This window comes from Mizuhopecten yessoensis, unplaced genomic scaffold (assembly GCF_002113885.1).
Source record: "Mizuhopecten yessoensis strain PY_sf001 unplaced genomic scaffold, ASM211388v2 scaffold11033, whole genome shotgun sequence".
NCBI lineage: Eukaryota > Metazoa > Mollusca > Bivalvia > Pectinida > Pectinidae > Mizuhopecten > Mizuhopecten yessoensis.
In genome coordinates, this window is record NW_018408845.1 from 560658 (window position 1) to 583573 (window position 22916).

General features: G+C 35.3%; 1 protein-coding gene across 7 annotated transcripts; it reads left to right on the forward strand.

Annotated features, from left to right (window-relative positions):
- The first annotated feature begins 3654 nt into the window (after positions 1 to 3654).
- Positions 3655 to 17400, forward strand: LOC110464802 (ataxin-2 homolog). Of its 7 annotated transcripts, none has more exons than XM_021520234.1 (5): positions 3655 to 3761; positions 4822 to 4859; positions 9061 to 9102; positions 12376 to 12467; positions 15384 to 17400. In XM_021520234.1, the coding sequence occupies exons 4-5, from the start codon at positions 12426 to 12428 to the stop codon at positions 16083 to 16085; spliced, it is 744 nt and encodes a 247-aa protein (XP_021375909.1). In that variant the 5' UTR covers positions 3655 to 3761; positions 4822 to 4859; positions 9061 to 9102; positions 12376 to 12425; the 3' UTR covers positions 16086 to 17400. The 7 variants fall into 7 exon arrangements, with proteins under 7 accessions (XP_021375909.1, XP_021375913.1, XP_021375915.1 ...); XM_021520238.1 differs by having other exon boundaries at positions 12376 to 12434; XM_021520235.1 differs by lacking the exon at positions 3655 to 3761 and adding an exon at positions 3999 to 4087.
- Positions 17401 to 22916: the final 5516 nt, after the last annotated feature.

Genomic DNA, 22916 nt, shown 5'->3' on the forward strand with positions numbered 1-22916 from the left:
GACACGAGAGGGGGGGGGGGGGGGGGGGGGGTATAGCCTTGTCGAGGAGGCAGACAATGTTGAAGAGCGCTAGGAGACCATCTTTTTCGCTTGCCAACACTCTTTGAGAATAGATAGATAGATCGCATCCTCGATACTCCAGGGTTACGCTCACTTTCGCTTTGTGCACCCCTTGGAATATGTCAGCAAAATCGGATGAGACGATAAGTCCAATGTGATCATTTGATGTACATCAAAAGAATCTCGCGGTCGCGTAACGTAAAAATGGAATGGCTTTGAAGTCGGAGGTTGCTCCTCTGTAATTTTCAAAGGACAGGTATCAGCCTAGCGATTGGTCTTTTTTTTACCTGAGACCAATCAAATAGCTAGTCGCGTGCCTTAATTTTTGCTATGACATATTCCAGGGGATAAGAGAGCGAAAGTGAGCGTAGCCATTGGAGCATCCTCGATATCCAGGGGTTACGCTCACTTTCGCGCTTTACACCCCAGGAATATGTCATAGCAAAATTGCAGGCACAGAGATATCTGTTTGATTGGTCTCAGTTAAAAACTGATCATCGCTAGGCTGATACATGTCCTTTGAAGATTACAAAGAAGAGACGCCCGACTTCTAAGCCTGTCAATTTTTATTGTTACATAACCGCGAGATTCTTCTCATGTATATCAAAGATTAGTCTTTTTGTCTCATCAACAAGGTGGCGCACACCGAGCCTTCAATTTTGCTATGACATATTCCAGGGGTGTAGAGAGCTAAAGTGAGCGTAACCTCTGGAGCGACGAGGATTCCATTGGAGTATCGAGGACGGGTAGATCGGCACGGTGAGATCGGAGCGTTCCGAATGGGTAACACATGGCTAACAGAGATGAGAGGGAATATAATAATGAGGTAGAAAGGAAATAGTGTTGAAAACGTTCAACGATAGTGTTTATGCACAAAGATGTATGGCAATGTACAGATAAGAAGATTTGTGAGTAGGTCATGGAATTTGTAAAGGAAAGCCCTCGCCAGAGGAGGAAAACAGACCGATGCCACTCGCGGATCCAAATACCAGAAATATGAAATCCAGAAAAGCAGTAAACAATCATGGAAGACAGTTAATCTAGTCTCTATCGCCGGATACCATATACATTTGTACGAGAAAAACAGAGACATACATGCATTTAAAGTAACTTAAATTTTACTTTGGGGGGTAAAAAGAAAATCATGATGTCACTTCATTCTAGTTTTACGAACTTTCTGTAAACCGAACCGCTAATTATTTTCGACGCACGCGTAATACACTGACAACTTTAAATGGTGGTTTATATTAAAAGCCTTGAATTAACTTTCGTATTGCTGTAATATACGAGTTTATTGAAATATGCAGCACATGGAAAGTCGGGAAATTGGCGGGAAATTCATTTCATGTTTTATGACGTCATCATTATGCTGATTCCAACGTGGGTCGAACTTACAACAAACCGCGTGTCCAAACTTTCCCTACCTTCGGCCATCTAATCTTCCGACAAAAAAATAATTCTTCAAATAGAGAACATTTGTTATTATTTCATGGACTTTCTCTTCCAAATGGTTATATTTCAATAAATGCCACACTGACCAGAACGACTTCAATACTAAAAAATATGCGGACTTACCAGGTCTCCCCTTCACCTTAATTCAAGCATCAACCACTTAGTTGATCATAGTTTGTACGGTCCAACGACCTTGTCAATTTCCTCATCAATGTCAAGTTCTTGCTTTCAGCTGGGGTATGTGTTGTATCTCAAAATAGTTCTGCCTGTGACCTCTGAGTATTTAACTTGCATTATATGTCTAGGCAGTACGAATATATCTCAATAGTTCAAGCATCACCTGCTGAGTGGGTCTCAATTTATCCTGAACAAAGTCGTATTACCCAGAAAAATGCCAGAAAACCCGTCTTAAATGGCCGTCTTCATATGAAGGAACTTAACAGTCTACCAGTTTTCAGTAAAATGAATATTGAAAACCCAATACCCTACCACTCGGTTCAGCTTGCTCTACAACAATACCTAGTATCCCACCACTCGGTACAGCTTGCTCTACAACAATACCTAGTACCCCATCACTCGTACAGCTTGCTCTACAACAATACATAGTACCCCACCACTCGGTACAGCTTGCTCTACAACAATACCTAGTACCCCACCACTCGGCACAGCTTGCTCTACAACAATACCTAGTACCCCACCGCTCGTCCAGCTTGCTCTACAACAATACATAGTACCCCACCACTCGGAACAGCTTGCTCTACAACAATACCTAGTACCCCACCACTCGTACAGCTTGCTCTACAACAATACCCAATACCCCACCACTCGGTACAGCTTGCTCTACAACAATACCTAGTACCCCACCATTCGGTACAGCTTGTTATACAACAATACCTAGTACCCCACCACTCGGTACAGGTTGCTCTACAACAATACTTGGTACCCCAACACTCGGTACAGCTTGATCTACAACAATACCTAGTACCCCAACACTCGGTACAGCTTGCTCTACAACAATACCTAGTACCCCACCACTCGGTACAACTTGCTCTACAACAATACCTAACACATTTGTCTGTTTTAGACTTATACTAATCACGTTTGAACAGAATTTGACATCTAATAATATGTGTTTAGTTGTGTCCCAACGGCATACTACATACTTTCTATGCGTGAGCTCAGCTACATATTTCTTACCAGACATGCTATTTCCGGTAATTAAGTCGAGCACATACAGATAAGAACATTTTCCTTTTTAACTGTTACTTGTGACATTTTAAAATAAAAGTTGCAGAAATTTATATATCTGAAAAATGCGATGAAAATCTTTGAGTAATCCCATGGTCCAATTTTAAAGTTAGGTCTATATTAATTCTGTTTTGGTCATTTATAATTGTAAACCAATGTTGCAAGTGAGATTGCGAAACAGAAGATTTTATTTATTTTTATCTTTAACAGAAGTCAGTATTTTCAACTTGAGAATGTTTTTTAGCCATGCTAGTTCAATATATGTTTTCAATGTAATAATTATTTTTTTCATGACAACTATTACAAGCCTTGCCACGGAATTAAAGTGCTATCTAAATCAGTCTTGCCATACATTTTTTAATTCACAGGTTTAGAGCTACCCAAGAGAAAGACAGTTGGTCTAAGTGCACTTCAAAGTTGGTAAACTCCTAAATGTATATTTGTAATAGAGGATATCAGTTACATCAGAAAACCTTTAATCTTATTCCTTGGTTGCAATAAGTTTAATGTGTGTGCCCTTTTTCTGATAGAATATGACTGGACATAAGTATAGTTTATGTTAGCTGACAGTTATTCATCCAATTATCCAAGTCAGAGACGATACTATTCTGGCTTTATATGTCTCTGTTCTTTTAAGAACTTGAATAGTTTAGTTACATTTACCCGCTTAGTTTTTATCATTCTACTTTTAAATGCCCTAAACGTCAATTCTAGATCAGCGACGTGTACACTCCCTATCTACTTTCAGTTCACAGTTCCTGTTATCGTGCCTACTGTAGCCATGGGACGTTCTCGAGTTTATTGATAACACGTGTACCAGACCGTGAAATTCCAATGTTGTTCCATTCATTCAGATGGAATACTACCACTAGATGTCGCCCAAATAATTATCCAATCAGAAAGCAGCTTGTTCAGAAGTGCGAATTTGCGCACTAGCCGACTGGATCTTCAGCCATTGTACGACGGTGTCCACATCAGATTTCTTTCTCTACTGGATTGTGGTAAGTACAGTCAATCTCACGTTGATGGTAGAACTGAATATAGTTCAATGTGCCGGGAGACATTTTGAAATATACGATCGGCTCTGTGGATGTCCCGTGGACATTAACGCTTTGTGTGCTGCTGAATCTGTGAGATAATGATTTATGAGTGAAGACGCAAAGCTCGCGAGACTGTGCAAATCTCATTTGCAGACTCCGGTGCCTTGTAGAGATCGTGCGGCCATTTTCCCCCCAAGAAATATTAACGTTTACAATAAGAGGCTATTGGAACTAATCACAAGTCCAGAACAGCGATATTTGATACAACTTTGACATGATTCTTGCAGGTGTACTTTCGTGTTTTGATTTATTCCAACAACGCCATGTTTTTTTTGTACCGGTAGGCTATGCGGTATGGTAAACTTAGTGCCCGTTGTCTAAAAATCTATAAATGACACGAGATTTGTAACCTTGTTTTAAACATCGGGCTTACACAACTTAAATAATATATATATATGAAAAACTTGACAGATATATCAAACAACGATGTCAATATGAAATAATACATTGGAAACGAAGCCGCCGATACATTCTAATTATAGATCATTGACCCGGTTTAATCATCTCATTACCGTAATTGTGTTACAGCAAACTCTGGTTTCCGAAATCATACGATAACCCAAAAATTGTCTAACTCTTATCAAAATTAAACAAAGGTTCATTATATATTTTAAAATTTTCTGAAAGACATCATTGTCTCCTTACGACTTTCTTGTCAAGATGATCAATTAGATGAAACATTCCTTTTTATAGTTTTGCAAATAAAAATTGCAGAAATGATGCACCTCAAATTGTAATATAATTTTTTTCCCTCTAATTTCTGAACTGGGGAAGGCCATCCACACATAAGCTGTCCATTGGGGAAAATCATTGACAGCTTGGTGTACATGTGTGTCCATTAAAACCATCATGCAACGCTAGTTCACAACCGAACAAAATGTTAACTTTGAGAAACCAACAAAATAATTTTGGGGTCAGCATATGAGATTTGGTTAAATGAAATTTGTTTTATTTTTTGCAGGGGCAGCAACAAGAACTGACTGATGTGATTGACACGAGGTATGACTCTTGCAGCAAGGTCTTCGGCATATATATCTTCATACCCAGTCAAAAATGGGGCCAATTTTACTTGCTTAATGATGATAAAACAAATCGGTCAAATTTTCATTTAATTTCAGTATATAAGGTCTTTTATTTCAGAGTGTTTAAAATTTGGTTGATCGTTAAAAAAGTTTGTTATTTGTAATGTTTACTAAGAGATTTGTAGTTAAAATGATAAATTAACTACTGGTTATGGAAAGGTATTTGCAATATTTTGACTAGCTAACACGGGTGTACTAGTCTGACATCCAGGCCTATTAGATTTTATGTTTGGGTTAGTGAAAATCTTCAATATTAATCATGGAAATATAGGTCTGGTTAGTAGAACTTGAATCACCCAATGAGGTTGTACTCCAAATATGACACCCCTGAGCTACAAAGTTAGGCCTGCAGTTCTAGTCTCGTGACAAATTATTATAGATGAGTTATGTCGTGCATTTCATCTACTCTTTCTGTAGAATGTACTTTGGTTTAAAACTGTATTGTTTACAGTTTATGATGATAAATATTGCAATTATCTTGTAAAACTTTGTTGCACAAACATTGCATGTTTCTTTTTAAATCATATAATTAATTTGTTTTACAGTAATTTTACAAATAGCTAGCGTTACTTAGTAACATAAATATAAAGCGTTCTACCTTTGTATCATATCAAATCATTCATGCTGTTTGGCATTTGGTTGTCATCTCTGTTTTCCTCGTCCTTTCGGAAATTTCAAAGTAATAAAATACCTGATATCTGCTAAGAACCAAGTGTTGAATTGTTTTCCTGGCTACCAGGCTGTTCCTGTGAAAGTTGGGTATTCATGATACAATTTTGTCGGTTTGATATGTTACAACTACGGTAGACAACTGTATATTAATTAAGGATTAAAAATTAAGGTTTTATTCATAAATTTCTCATTAGCTAATTGTCTAAATTTAATATTAAATTAATCTTTAAATACAAAATTACATCCAGCATTTGAAGGTGTTGAAATATTCAGATATATGTTAAATTAACAGTGAACTAGATAGAAAATAATCAAGAAAAATATAAAGGAATATCGGGAAACAACTTTATACTGTCAAATGTTTTATGTAATTTTGTGTGTATTTTTTAAACACTTGTAATGATAAGGAAATGCTGCAATTGAAATGGAATATATTGCAAGCATCTTCCAATTCAAATGCTGCTCAGTTTCTCTATGTTAATAGCAAGGATATCCAAGAAATGCATATAAAAGCAAAATTAAGTCCAGGATCAACAAATTGATTATGAAAAGCTCATCTGAAACTTCACAAATGTAAAACATGAAATTCTTTTTACCTTAAAATGTATTCTGCCCATATGATTTATGAATCAAATAATTTTTGAATCTGGCGTTTTTTTTACTTAAACAAAAAGATAAATATTATTCATTTTGTGGAATATAATTTGAAAAAAAAGAGATAATTTGAAATTTGCAATTCTGTCGGTGATGTCCAATCTCTTAAAGTCTTAACACTATTTGTGTTCATAGTATTAAAGCATTTCTTGAGAGCTGTATTTTCATTCATCCGTTCTTAGGAAGTGCAATGCAAGTTAATGTGATGTCCAATACATGAAATTGGGGTGACAATATCGAAATAACATCAATGAATACCAGGATTTGGTATTTCCTGTTATTTGTTGAATATATCTATTTAAACATTAACAATATTGCTTGTATAGCCAAAAGCTTCCAGTCTGTTGCTAAGTATAGCTTAGGTAATCAATAGCTGCATTTGTGCTACAGCAGCTGGTCCTCTAGACTTGGGACTGAGCTATGAGGCAACAGATGTGAAATGTGTTACCTGAATTGTTGTGATCGATAGGCCCTACATACCCCAGCGTCCTGTTTGGACGTCACATGTCTGGTTTTGTTAGCTGTGATGGGTAATGGTTTAATTTGGATGTAGTGGTTAGTAATTATGGTATTTGGTTACATCTGCTTATTGCTTGGAGTAGTGTATTAATTAAGGAACATTAATTAAGTTTAAAATACAAAAGCATATAAGTGTTGCCCAGCCAGCAATTGTATATGTTTCTGGTCAAGTGACCTCCCTTTGAGGAGACAATAAAAAACAAATGTGTAATATTTTTAAATATTTCAATATTAAGAAGAAGATATCTTGCTAGAAGAGAGAAAAAATGTTGGGAAACACTTTTCATGTTCATATTTTTAATACAGTTAATTATCTTTTTTCATATTTGTATCTTATTGTATCTTACCATCATATCAAACACTTTCATTGATCATTGTGCTTGCTAACATGGCTTGAAACAAATCATGCTTTTTAATTTGAGATGTAAGAAAATAGGCACCAAAATGTTTGAATGGTTTTTGATATGATGACTTTGTTATTATATACGTTTCTAATGCTTGCTTCTTAGTTTTAATCTTGTCCTGTTTGTACGGATACAAATTCATACGTATTCAAATATGTTGTTGTCTAAATTTTATTGGTGCATTTTTATTGCATGATAGCATAAAAAAATATTCATTATGTCCTGTATTATACTTTCCATAAATTCACATCATCACAAGCATTCAAGAGAAAATACATGTATGAATATTTTACACTGGAAAATACATTCCTGGGTACATCAAGACGAAACAATCACAGTGGGAATGTTCATAAAAGTCTGTGTAAAATTTTTATGCAGACATTTGATATAAACAAATTATCCAAAATAACAGTATTTAAATACAGTGATACACTTTAATATAGTTAATTATGTGTAAGTCTTAAATTTAAGGTTTATAAGTTTGTGCAACAATCCATTTGCTGAGTAAATTTTGGCTCCTCACTATTCAAAGTAGTGAATACCTTGAGAAATTAAACAACATGTTTCACAAATTGAGATTCTTGAAAGTTAAAAAAAAGATACATTCTGATTCAAGATTTCTAAAAAAATATATATGATGAACATATGCCTCTTATTCAGCAAAATGGAAAAAGTATTATGTAATTTTTCTCGAGTTAATTAGAGACAGTGGCTTTATAAACAGGAAAGTTGTCAAATTTGTTAGTAGGAAATTTAAAAGGTCCTGTGAATGAAATAAAAAATATAATTGTTACCTTATATATCCATTCCCTCTTGATCCTGTAATAGCTAGTATGAGTTGTAAAGTGCTGGACAGATTTGACAGCAGGCCTATAAGTTAATAGCAGCACTAGACTCCAAATGACAAAATCATCAGTTCTTGATTATTATTGTTAAAAAAAAATTCTGGTTGTAAATGTAAATAATGCATATGTTATTATAACATCACCAGATATTAATTAAATCATCGCAATAATGAAAGAAGAAACAACGATGATTTTATCATTTGTTTCGTTTAATATGGTTAAGGGATTGTTATGTTTAAAATGTAGATGTTGAAGTGTTTTTGATGTGATGTTTAGATTTGAAGTGTGGTGATTTTAGTTACATTATTTGGTACATATCATGCAAGTTTGAACAACAAATACACAAAGTTTTCTTTGACATGGTTAAAACTTGTACAGACATTCAAACTCACCTTTTTACTTGATAATTACTAAATTCAATTAACAAATATAAGACCTAGTCATATATATATGTATTGAGTACATTATATGATGACGTTTGTTGTTCAACCTCATTAGTTTTTAGTAATTTTCATGCTTTTTAATTAAAAATCTTCATAATTATTTTTTAATTTACAATTGAAATTAATTTTAATTCAAGTTTACAAGCAGGTTTTATCATGATTTTTAAATTGAAGTGTGCAATTTCAATTTGCCAAGAATTGTGTTTGCATGAAGAATTATATCATGGTACAATCTGCTTTGATTACTCCTGTAACTGTTAATTACATTGTTTGAAATAGTTTACTCGTGTAAATGTACCTTACACAAGATATTGACTCAAGACTCTTTGACAAGATCATTAAAATTTCTCTATTTTTTTATTTTTTTTTAAATGACCAGCTTTTTTAACATGGCAATTAATAATCCACAGTATTGCAATTACAAATCCACGATATTGCACGAGTAAACTATTTGAAATTTGTTTTGGGCGTTTGCAATTGTCTTGACAGCTTACAACATGTGCGCTAAATGACCATTTTCTATTTATTGACATATATATACCATTGTTTATATTACCATGATCTCCTGTTTTGTTTTGTAGTAGTTGAACATCAAATACAATACAAAGATACAAAATCATTCGGTAGGTATCTATCTCTGTAGATGTAACCTTATAGTAAACAAGTGACCCTGTCAACTGACTGACCCTTCTGGAGGAAGGGGACAGGTACAATTACTCAAGTTCTGAATGGTCACGACAAAGTTAATAGCATTCTATTAAACATGTACTGGAGGAATTGGTGATTTTTGGGACACTGATATGCGAGACGTGGACTTATTCTTTTCCTGTGGAGCTCGCCCATTTATTGAGAACCAACTACATCTGTTGGTAATGAGTCATCCAAATTTTGAACATTTCTGTTCAGGACTCACTTAAAATAATCATGCATAAATCGCTACCTGGTTACCTATCCCGTTCAAATACACTATACGTATCTAGATATTGGCTATATTTGTATGGTATAAATGATTTATGCAAAATAAATTAAGCGAGATTCTTTTTGTGGTGTGGGGAGGGGGGCTTTAACTTTGTGTCCTACTCTTACCTCAGAATGCATCGGGTCAGTTCAGGGTCACTTGTCCATCATCCTTCATTGCATCATATAACAACCCATCATCTGCTTAACAATTATTGCATGAAGCTTCAAAGGACAGAACGTTCAATTTGTGTCAATGACTGTTGGCTTATAAGTTATAACATGTCCGGTAGGTAACTATTAGCAGTTTCTTTTGTGTTGACAAATCAAACCTGACCAAAATCCAATCTACTGCCTACATGTACCTGTATAAAGTTGTGAATTTGAAGCTTCACAAGGTGTGTACATTTTGACTTTTATTACATTACCACCTAGTTCCTGAGGGTTTTATATAACTAACCACCTCTGGTGCAGAACCGATGTCAAATGACAATTGGATGACCACAGCCATAGCCATCTTGGCTATCACACACTAAATCAGTACACATGCTTTTGGACACAGAAATTTGAGTTTCATATAAAGCATCTGTGGAAAAAGTTGATGTATTAAATAAATCTGAAGACCAATTTTTAAGCCTTTGAGTGTGATTCCTGAAGTGTGCAGGAGAAAAATAATTTTAAAAGTTGAATGTTAAGATTCATAAAGCCAAAGTTATCAAAATGGAAGTGGTCAAATGCATCATGCTTGCATGCTTAAGTCTAACTTGTGTACTTTATGATTTGTTGCGACCTATATATGTGCATGTTAAAATGTTACTGCTGTACTATATTTTATACCTGTTTACATGTGCTTTTTAGGTTGCCTGTCAGATCACAGTAAACCAGTGTTACTTTGGTCAGACAGTGCTTGTAGTGGCTTCTTGTTTAGTTACTTTAAACTGCACTATACTGTCAATGATAATTAACGAAGAAATGATTCCGGGAGGATATATGGAAATATTGTACTGTATTTATGCTTAGATATTTGACATTGACTTCCTGCAAAACTCTTGTAATATGCAGATCTTTTCATTTCTTCTCTAGCTATGTGTTGGGAATCGGGTATTTTTTGCATTGATGATTGCTTAAAAAAAATGTGTGAACAAAATGTTCATGTTGATTTATGCAAACTCTGCAATAATCCGTTCACACCTCATTTTGATATTCAAAATTTTATTTGTTTCACGATTTTCACCTTTATTGTCAAACTACATTCTCCCTATTTCATTGGGTAATTACATAATGATATATATGTTTATTTTGTATGCTGCATGTGTTTGATTATTTAGTTATGGCTGAAATGTCCATTATTATTTTGTCTTTCAGGCATGCTAAGGGGAAACTTGTCTTTCATTTTAATTTGCGAGGTTTTAAGATGGCAAACCACTGACGAAAGACTTAATTTTTTTGCATGATTCTTTGCTCTTTAACGAGTGCCTTCTATTTGATTAGCATCTTAAGTGTGTGTGTACAATTGCTCTCAACAGAATGCAGACAGGTTTCCCTGCACACGAGTGTGACCAGGCTAGGATGGTCTCCCTTGAATTTTACACCGATTTTTTGTTTAGAATTGTGAATGGAAGACTCTTTCAGTCTGAAGCATGATTGATGATAACAACAAGATTGACAAACGTTGATGGACAAATGGACACTGGTGCAATGAACCTAACTTTAAGTGTTATTGTTTTCCCTACTTGTCTGTCAGCTTGGAACTAACAAATCAAACTTTATTTGCAGCCAATATGAGAACCTGTAATTTTTGTATGCTTTTTGTGTAGGTAGATATTTGTGAAACTCTCCAGACTGCTTTCTTAACAAAAACTACTGCTTAATACAATATTTAGTATATTTGTGGTGTGTATATGTATTCTATATATCTTAAATATATTCTTAAGTGCAAATTATTAGTGTGTAATATTGTTTTGTTCAACAGGTGGAAGCTGATTTTCCTGCAATATCAAGCTATTCCATACATAGAATAAATTATATATATATACCTGTACATATAAATAATACTTTCAAAATGCAAATTATGATGCATGCGATATATATAACATTGTCATGGCAGAAGTCTATTTTGATCACAAAGGATTATACAATTGAGAAGAAAAGCTCAAGTTATCCATTTGAGAGGGAGAAAGTAAATAATGATAGAAATCTGCCAGGACAAGAAATAATATATTTAAGCATAGTTTCATTTGTTATTTTTCAGGATCAGTCGTCTATTTATTAATATTTTACCTAAAGATAAGTTTGCAATGATAAATTCTAAATATTTTTGATTAACTCCTCTATTTAAGCTTTCTCTGCTTGCAATGTTTTTAAGTTGAATGCCAAACAGTATTGTACATTATGCTTAGCACTGACGAATCCATGTGCCCAACTACAAAATCGTTGACCAAACTTATTTTCAGGTTGCAAAAGCAAGAAAGGTAAATGGTTAACCTATCACATTAAGCTTGTAACCATTTGTGAGAAAGAAAGAAATTGCCTCATTTTGCCAATCGGGCAGTCTCTTATCCAAAAATAACTGTTAAAAACTCCACCCTCAACATGAGTTGCTTGCATGAGTAAGTTACCTTTTTCAGGAAAGAAATTATCTGGGTACTTAACATATACTATAAAGGAAAAGTTTTTCATTTCAAGTACTTGTTTTACTTTTCTCTGTTGTTCTAAATGTGAATGTATATTGATACTTATGTGAACTGTGCTTAAAATGACTTCAATGATTCTTATTCCTATGTAACTACTACGTATACCCTCCTGATGATCACCTCAGGTTTGTATCTAGGGCACCTGATCACACCATGTCTTTAAAATAGTACTGATGCAATGATTCTTCACCTTCCATTGTTTGCTATATATGTTCATGTATCTACACCATGCTGATTCCACTCCAGATCAGGACCTTGTATTTGTGGCTGGGCGTGAGATTGCGGAGCTTACAAATATGGACAAGGTATATTTCCACCAAAGCCAGCTTCCGAACCAGGTCAGACATCACCTGAGTCCAGAATGCTTCGTCCAGCCTCTGCTCGGGAACACATAACATATCATTATCTACTCTTTTTCTTTTTTTAAAAAGCCCCTTCAGTATATTTTACTCTCTGTACCTGTAGGGCCTTAATGTCTTATAAGAGGGTTGGAGGAGGAAAAAATAAGAATTATTGTAAGTAGATTAGATGAGTGGTCTTAGGTTGAATATGTTATGCTGTTTCCCAATCAGATGCTATGCATGTTGTCACCTCTCTGTTGTTGGTAAATGAAGATGCAGTCAATTTTGTTTTCAAACTTTATAAGTAAGATAATACTTCTATTTCTTGCACATTATTTTGACCTTCAATATAACTAACAAAATTGGCTGCATAAATTGATGTTTTCACATGTCATAACAGAATTATTATATTATATTGTGTCATTCTTGTTACTGATTTCTGTGACTTGGATTTGAATTTTTAAGTAATTCTGTACAAAGTTCCTTTCACTTTTGAATTTTGTGAGGGTTCTGTTTATTCAACAATGAAGCTAAATTGTCCAAAAAAATAAAACCAAAAAGGATTCGGAGAAGAAAAAAAACGGAANTTTTTTTTTTTTTTTTTTTTTTTTTTTAATTTGTATCATCTTATAGTTCTTTTCCACTAAACTTGTTCACTTGAGAATGACACAGTATAGTTCCTTACTAATCACTGTCAAAAGCAAAGTCTTTCCGGGAGCAATAAAAGTTGGAACCTCTACCACTTACCAGTAATCTGATAAATGAACTTCATTGAACAATGAATATTAATAGTTGATGTTGTGATGCAAATTCTTTTAAAATTTAAATGCTACCTGAAATTTTTGCTGTTGACAGTCCATAGATTTTTAAAAGATGATTATGAAAGGAATATGTATATAAATTTGATGTTTAGCTGTTGATTGTCAATCTGCCTTTCATACAATAGAAAAAATTGATATTGAGGCTCGTTATTGCAGATATCTTAAGTGGTTTCAATATGTTACATAATATAAACTCAGTTGCGCTTTATGATGTACAGGACTATCTGTCGAAAGATGATGCAGTATATATATTAACGCTGAATGAGGCCAGGCAGTCGCCCAAATGGGTGTATTTCTAGGTAGCCAGGAACTTGGAGGTTTATTGAATGTCAAATAATAGGAAAAGAATATCTTTTCTTACACTGTTAAACATGTGTTGATGTACAGTATATAGAGAAATGTTTGCCTAGTCAAATGTTGGTATCCCTGATAAAATTCCTATTCACCCGGCATTAATTTCATCCTTCACATGTTATGAATATACCCGTAGACATCATATGTTGTGTATTAGTATTCACTGTTGGGATGAATTCATCCTTGTTATGGGGTGGGTGTGTTAAAATGTGGCAAACATTTCCAGGTTTATGGTACACTGTAACATGATTCAAGTTGCACCATTTCTAATCACTTGCACCATGTTGAATTGTCTTTGCAATGAGAAAAATTCACATAGTTTTAATATAATCCTTGTACATGTATAAATATATAAAAGGTGACATTAAGCCAACTATGGATAAAAATGCTAGTCAAGTCTTTGCAACAACATTATTACAACTTAACAAATTTAAATGTTAAATGTAAATCTCATTTGCAAATGAATAAATAAATGCTCACTGTGTCAGATAAATTAAAACTGAAGTTCCTAATTTAACATAGAAGTATTTCATTACTATAAACGTCTGTATCAGACACGTCGTCCACATTGTTGCATGTTTTGCTGTTCAGAAATCTATTGTTTTTATGCTGAACAGAGTTGAATTTATTATAGGAATTACAATTAAGAATGCTAAGACCAACAAAAAAAATTGTCTGTGTAGGGTTGCATTGGCAAAAAAACAAGGGTAGGTAGGTCGATTTAAAAAAAAAAAAATGTGTACCGTGTGGTAATGTGATTATGACCCTACTATTGTACCGGTATCTAAAACAAAGAATTACATAAACAAGGTTCATTTGGAGGCAAATTGTGCTCCATATGCTGACATCTAGCGCAAACACTGAGCTGGAAGCCATTTTGAAAGGCAAGGAACCTTCAAAAATTCGAAAATCAGCGTTTTTAAAAACAAACATTTCGTCATTTGATTTCTGCAGGATTCGTCCATCATCCACTACGGAGGGAGACCTTCATGGGCTTGTTCACGCCAATAAATCAATCGTTAATTATTCGGCGTTATCGGCGTATAAACACCAAGCTACATGTACCTTAGATTCTACTTTTCCACTTTGATACCGATTACTTTCATGATTTTTTCATTTTTTTTTTACATATTTTTTTCAAATCTGATCCCAAAAACGTACCTGCACACTAAACCCGTGAATTTACAATATGTAAAACAAAGAATTACATAAACAAGGTTCATTTTGAGGCAAATTGTGCTCAATATGCTGACATTCAGCACAAACACTGAGCTGGAAGCCATTTTGAAAGGCAAGGAACCTTCTAAAATTCTAAAATTGGCGGGGTTTTTTTTTTCATCAAAAAGTTTTGTGTCGGGGGTAATAAACCTAGGGTCGGTCGGGAACCCTAAAAAGACATATATTCTTTGGGCCTAACTAGCTAGTATATTTGCTGCTGATAGGTATGTTCATGGTTTATTTCAGGGAACTTATAAGAATGAATTGAAGACAACTTGAAGAAACATATTGATCTTGATCTTTTTAGTCATTTCTGGTTTTATTTTCATTCAATAGTTGAAAGCTATGATGTCTTTCATGGTTGTTATGATATATTTCTTATCAATTTCATACAACCGGTAATTATTTCATTATGAATTTTTTATTGCAACCTGCATGTTTATTAGACTTGGCTGGAAGAGTCATTAGACTTGGCTAGAAGTGTTATCAAATTTTGATTTGTTTTTTTGTTACATTGCAGAAGACGATGAACTTTGCTGGAGCACCGGCTGTTGAAAAGAGTGGAAGTGGCCTATATCCTGCCGGGTACCCCAACTATGCCCCAACACAGCCTGGCATGGCCCATACCTTGGCCCCTGGAGCAGCTCCTGCAACTCACAGGCAACTGGCAGCCGCCGCCAACCAGCAATATCAACAGCCTGCAATGCCACAGAATATGAACCCATCAGTTTACAGTCCATCAACAGGGGTCTACTCAACACTGTCGCCAGGTTATCCAGCGCCCTCCAGTGGGGCCTTTCATCCACCATCGCACCCTCACGCGATGCAATACACCACGTTCCAGTCACCCTCAGCCTACCAAGCCAGCCAGTACGCAACACCAACATATATTGGTGCTCCTCAGCTGAGTGCCGGAGCAGCCTATCCCATGGGTATAGCAGTAACAAATCCCCATGCTCCGAGTGCTTACAACCCTTCCGTGGCCAGCGTACCACGTGCCTACACAACCCAGGCTGCAATGTCTCAGGCAGCCATGTCCCAGGCAGCCATGTCCCAGGCTGCCATGTCCCAGGCCGCTATGTCCCAGATGGGTTACAGCCCCCTTGGATCCAATCCACTCGGATCCAACCCACTTGGATCCAATCCACTCGGATCCAACCCACTTGGTTCCAACGTACCAGGTTATCCTAACACATATGGCTTTAATCAGGGATACCCGTAAAAGAAAATGGACACAAGACACTTGGCCTTGTCTTTGTCACGTGATAAACATGTGATGAAACCATGTGATCTGGTGTTGTTGGCCAGGATTGTGTAGGCTAGAGCCTGTCCGCATATCTGGCGTCTTATAGATCTGCAGAACTCTTCCCCTCCATGATTGTGAACAAATATATTATGTTAAGACCGCCTTTTGGTCTCGAATCAAGACATTATTATACAGTTTTAGGACATGTTTTATCATTATTAATTATTAATAATATCAGTAGGCTTTACAATTTTTTTTACGCAGATTATATACACTTATCAGTTAACAGGAAACTTCCGTATGCCATATTTACATTGCCAGTCTTGGTAATTTCACCTTAACAATGGAACAATCATCGATAAGAATTGCTTTGTGTATGTTTCTTTCCGTAAAAGGGGACATTCTGTATAAGCCTGGCACTAGATCGGGCAATGTAGATGTTGTACATATATTTTTCTACCATGTTTTGTTTACATCATGGACAAAACATTAAACTTTTTAGAGCATTTTAGTTTTACCACCTTGTTTTTATTTTATTTTCGAAAAATGTTATTTTTTTTCTTGCTTTTTGTGACATTACCTTGAAAATTCACGAGTTAATTTATAATTATCATCATGTTGTACCATTGAAGGTAACACTTAATAAAAACATATTGCAGAATGCTAGTTTTGTTGGCTCCTCTGCACAGAATGTTTGCTCAGGGATTTTCTAGGTTATACACAGGAATTTTCGCATAAGTTTTTTTTTGGGGGGGGGGGGTATCGGATGTCAATGCAGCACTTTTACTAGTTGGCCTCCAGTAATAATGATGACCATGTTATGAATTTTGAATTCTTAAGACTTTGATTGAAACTTTAATCATAAACATGCTGAGGACATTAGTTTGTTTAGGATGTTGAGATTGACTTATTACTGGTCACTAGATATTAGAATGTTGAAATTGACTTTAATATTACATGGTCACTAAATATACTGACAAAACCAAGGAAAATCCCTGTTGTCTTACAAACTTAAATAATTTCCATTAAGCAGGATTGTCACAAATTTCACAAATAGAATATAATAGAATGAATCTTTTGAGAAAAGACAACATTACTGTCGGATTGTAAAGGCAAACTTGCATATGAAGGTATTCAAATTTCTAGTTTACATTGTACTATCAGTGTGTCCATGCCAGCACCTGTGATAGTATGGTATTTGTTGCACCACTTCATAAGATTGTTATAGCAAACACTTGTACAAAAATCAGCTGCTATTTTCATTGCAAATATTAAAATTTTGTTCAATCAGTATTAAAGTATCTTCGATGTTCATTGTCATATTACCGGTAGACATCTTATTATATATTAAGTCCTATTAAGCTAAAATAACCTTAAGGAAATATTAAACATGACAAACAGTATTAAATAAATTTCTCTGGTTTCCTATAATTTAGCTTAAACTTTTCTTCAAAGTGTTTGTGTAAGAAGAAAGTTGACCTTGATCAAATCAACTATTTATAAAACTTAGTCATTTAGTAAAAAAATAAAAATAAAATGCAAATGTTTTAAAACAACAGATCTAATGGGACCTTTATTGGTTATTCAATGCTGTTTGCAGACACATCTATAATCATCTTTGACCTTCACAAAGTAGGTCAAAAACAAATCTATTTAGGCAGAAAGATAGAAAGTTAACATCAACAAGAGGCCCAATCGGCCTCCATCGCTCACCTGGTGTTAATCTCGCACTTGTTATCTTAAAAGTTGACTAAAATACAGCTACAAGCAGAATATCGGTGTTTGATTCATAACAACCTATTAAAAGATTTGAACATATGTCGCCTGTGACTTTGAATGTCGAACAAGGACATTAGGTTGAAAGTGGGTTAAGGTCATTCATTTGAGCAAACTTGGTAGTCCATCATCCCAGCATGCTACAGGCCCAATTTCAGTACCGTGGGCCTTTTGGTATTTAGAAGAAGACGTTTGAAGATTTTCAACATTGGACCCCTGTGGCCTTGAAAGTGGGTCAAGGTCATTCATTTGAACAAACTTTGTAGTCCTTCATCCCTGCATGCTACATGCCCAATATCAGTACCCTGTGCCTTTTGGTTATTGAGAAGAAGTCGTTTGAAGAATTTACAACATTTGAGGTAAACTTGTTTCACTCATGCAACCTTCAAAGTTGGTACAGGTTATTCCTTAGGCAATCACTCAGCAGTCTTGGGCAAAAATCATGGTCAAGGTCTTGGGGGTTATTCAAGAAGGGTTTTCATTCAAAGAAACTCGATAGCAGTCCAACTATGCATGCTACAGGCAAAACGTTGTGACTTATATAAAATAGAAGTTGAAGACAAGAGGCCCAAAGGCCTTAGCGGTCACCTGAGTTATATCATAGGTACTGGTAGCTTTATTTTATTGTTTAGATGTGATGTGGAAATCGGCATGTAAACTAAGTGAAATACAATACTTGTCATGAAATCAAAGGATAAGAATTCGAAAATATTGGTAAATGTTCCCTTTGGGGTCCCGCCCTAGCCTCTGGGGATGGGGCAGGAATCCCAATTTACAAAGTAATACTCTCATTCACCAAAGATGATTTTGACTAAGTTTGAGTAATTTTCTGCTGAAAATGGATAAAATATATACCCAAAAGTGTTATTTCCCTATATAAACTATAGCAAACTTTATCCCCTCCCCAAGGGCGAACGAATAGCTGGCGGGTCCTGAAATTTACAATCTAAGTAAAGCCCCTGATGATCTTTCTTTCCATGCAGAGAAAATGACTGTAGTACCTCTGAGTCTGAAGAAGATGTTTTTTGAAATATTGGTTCATTTTCCCTTTGGGATTGGGGTAGGAATCCCAAATTTACAATTTTGTAGCCACATCTACCAAGGATGATTCTGACCAAGTTTGAAAAAAATCCATCCACTGGTTCTTGAGAAAAAGATGAAAATGTGAAAAGTTTATGCACGACGAATGACGGATGGAAAGCAATTAGAATAGGTCACAGCTCAGGCGACCTAAAAAGGTTAATACCAGACCGACAAACAAGATGCACAAAAAAAAATAGCATTTAAGTTCATGTTGGTGAGTTGTCGGACTACAGTTGTTTTGTCCACATTCCTGAAAATGTTCTAGATCGCCCAATAATACACACAAGAAAGTTTTTGTAAATGTAAATAATCTCTATTTATTTGATATGGTAATAAACAGTAGTGTACAACAATGTTCACTCCAACAATTGATACATAATTGTTTGGCATGACTAAAAGATAAAGGATTAAACCTACATATTAAAATCATTCCCGACATATTAAACCTAAAATTGAAAACGTTGGCAGTTACAGTGCGTTTTAATTTTATAGCTTTCAATGCCTAAATCAATTAAAAGATTCAACACTTACAGTGCGTTTTAATTTTATAGCTTTCAATGCCTAAATCAACTGAAAGATTAACCACTTACAGTGCGCTTTAATTTTATAGCTTTCAATGCTTAAATCAACTGAAAGATTCACCACAAATCCCCTGTAAAAATACATGGTCTTTTACAAGTGTATAAGCAACTTTAACAAGGCTATGACAATTATGCAAAGGTCATGTGTAACGCAAGACATGAAACTGAAAGTGTTGTCAAAAGGTATCATTTAAGTGCATCATTAACTTTACAGGGGTGGAAAATTAAATTAACAAGAACCCTAGGATCTTTTTGATGCCTAGCTATTTATTATATTGATTAACTTGTGTAACACAAGAAAAAGAAATGAAACGGCCAGACCGAGATTGAAACCTAGAACCCTTCAAACTCTAGATGAATGCTCTACCAATTGAGCTACCTGTTCACCGAAGATCGATACAGTTCGGTTACATTTCATCCTTCTTTTTCTAAGTCATCACCCACAAAAAGACGCAACTATTTACAACCCAGGTTTGGGTATCCTCTTGCCAAGCATTCACCCAGTGCTTTAAACAAGGGTTTGAAAGCTTCCCAATTTTATAGGAAGATGAAAAGAAATGCACAGCCAATCTGGGATCCTCAGAACTCGAGACGAATGCTCTACCACTTGAGCCAGGACCCAGTCCAGTTCCACTACACTCGTGTTTCCATGTCAATAGTATTGTATTGTAAAATAGATGACTACAGGGTAAATTATTGGCAGAATGAGTAAAATATTAGATGAATTGGTGATATAGGGTCAGGTTGGAAATATAAACACAATGCAGAGTACCTGCATACATGAATAATAGAAGCATTTGAGATATAAATTCAAGTGTGGATAGAAATAACAATAAAGAAACTTAATTTAGAGGTTTAATCAATTTTAAGTGAACATATTGATTTAGCTCCCCCTTAAATCCAAATATACTGAATATACTTTGATTGATTTAGCTCCCCCTTAAATCCAAATATACTGAATATAATTTGATTAATAAATTGGAGTTCAGGAACTCGTAGTCCATTCACAACCATATCTCGCCATCTGAGTGCACTGCCCTAGCAAAGTGTGATGTTAGTCAAAATCTCCGAACATTATTAAAGAAATAGTGTTTTCTTGGATTCTTTGGAGACAGGCTTACGGGAAAGGTGTGTAGATCGTACTTGAACAGAGAAGAGTACTCTCTAGGGTCAAACTTTTGCAATATGATATGGTGAGTTTTATTGACAGGAAGGCAAGTCATTTACACTACTACAGAGGGCTAACAAAAAGTGTCCTCTATTGTACGTACATACAACAGATCTAGTTCACAAAGCAAATCGCACTTTTAAGAAAATATAAGTAAATGCACTGAGTTTGCAACAGATTTATATTAAAAGAGATTGCAGTTTCTATTTTAAAAGCTAGAACACTTGACTATTCAGGCAAAATATGACATCCAATGGAGTAATTCCTTTATTCATAAAATAAAGCTCACTATTTGCTAACAAGTATTTCTCTCTTTCCATTCTATGTTGAGTGATTCTATATCAGATTGCTACGTCATTGGGGCTAATAAAGACTACATTTGTCATGTGTAACAATTCAAAAGTTTGATTACGATACTGTGGTCCTAATACTATAATACAAAACTGACTGTCTTGAGTATAAAATATAGTTTAAATTCTTGCACACTAGTAGATCATTATTTAGATAAGCTTTCAACATGTTACAATCTGGTTAAAACCATATCTTGATCTAGGTTCCATTCCGTAAACAACACTCTGATGCATCGACGTGTAGTAAACTTCACTGCTACGTCAGTGTAGTAAACTTACACTGCTATGCGAGAGTGTAGTAATCTAACACTGCAGCATCAGTGTAGTAAACTAACACTGCTGCATCGGAGTGTAGTAAACTTATACTTCTACATGAGATCAGTAAACTTACACTGCAAAGCGAGTGTAGTTAACTTACACTGCTACGTCAGAGTATAGTAAACTTATATTGCTACATCAGTGTAGTAAACTTACACTGCTACGTCAGTGTAGTAAACTTACACTGCTACGTCAGTAAAGTAAACTTATACTTCTACATGAGATCAGTAAACTTACACTGCAAAGCGAGTGTAGTAAACTTACAAAGCTACGTCAGTGTAGTAAACTTACACTGCTACGTCAGTGTAGTAAACTTACACTGCTACGTCAGTAAAGTAAACTAACACTGCTACGTCGGAGCTAGTGTAGTAAACTTACACTGCTACGTGGAAGTGTAGTAAACTTACACTGCTACGTCGGAGTGTAGTAAACTTACACTGCTACGTCTGAGTGTAGTAAACCTTACACTGCTACGTCAGAGTATAGTAAACTTACATTGCTACATCAGAGTGTAGTAAACTTACACTGCTACGTCGGAGTGTAGTAAACTTACACTGCTACGTCAGATTGTAGTAAACTTACACTGGTACGTCAGAGTATAGTAAACTTACACTGCTACATCAGAGTGTAGTAAACTTACACTGCTACGACAGAGTATAGTAAACTTACATTGCTACGTCAGAGTGTAGTAAACTTACACTGCTACGTCAGAGTGTAGTAAACTTACATTGCTACGTCGGAGTGTAGTAAACTTATACTGCTACGTCAGAGTATAGTAAACTTACATTGCTACGTCAGAGTGTAGTAAACTTACACTGGTACGTCAGAGTGTAGTAAACTTACACTGCTACGTCAGAGTAAAGTAAACTTACACTGCTACGTCAGAGTATAGTAAACTTACATTGCTACGTCAGAGTATAGTAAACTTACACTGCTACATCAGAGTGTAGTAAACTTACACTGCTACGTCAGAGTGAAGTAAACTTACACTGCTACGTCAGAGTGTAGTAATCTTACACTGCTACGTCAGAGTGTAGTAAACTTACACTGCTACGTCGGAGTGAAGTAAACTTACACTGCTACGTCAGAGTGTAGTAAACTTACACTGCTACGTCAGAGTGTAGTAAACTTACACTGCTACATCGGAGTGAAGTAAACTTACACTGCTACGTCAGAGTATAGTAAACTTACATTGCTACATCAGAGTGTTGTAAACTTACACTGCTATGTCAGAGAATAGTAAAATAACACTGCTACATCGGAGTGAAGTAAACTTTCACTGCTACGTCAGAGTGGAGTAAACTTACACTGCTATGTCAGAGAATAGTAAAATAACACTGCTACATCGGAGTGAAGAAAACTTACACTGCTACGTCAGAGGGTAGTAAACTTACACTGGTACGTCAGAGTATAGTAGACTTACATTGCTACATCAGAGTGTTGTAAACTTACACTGCTACATCAGAGTATAGTAAACTTACACTGCTACATCAGAGTGTAGTAAACTTACACTGCTACATCAGAGTTAGTA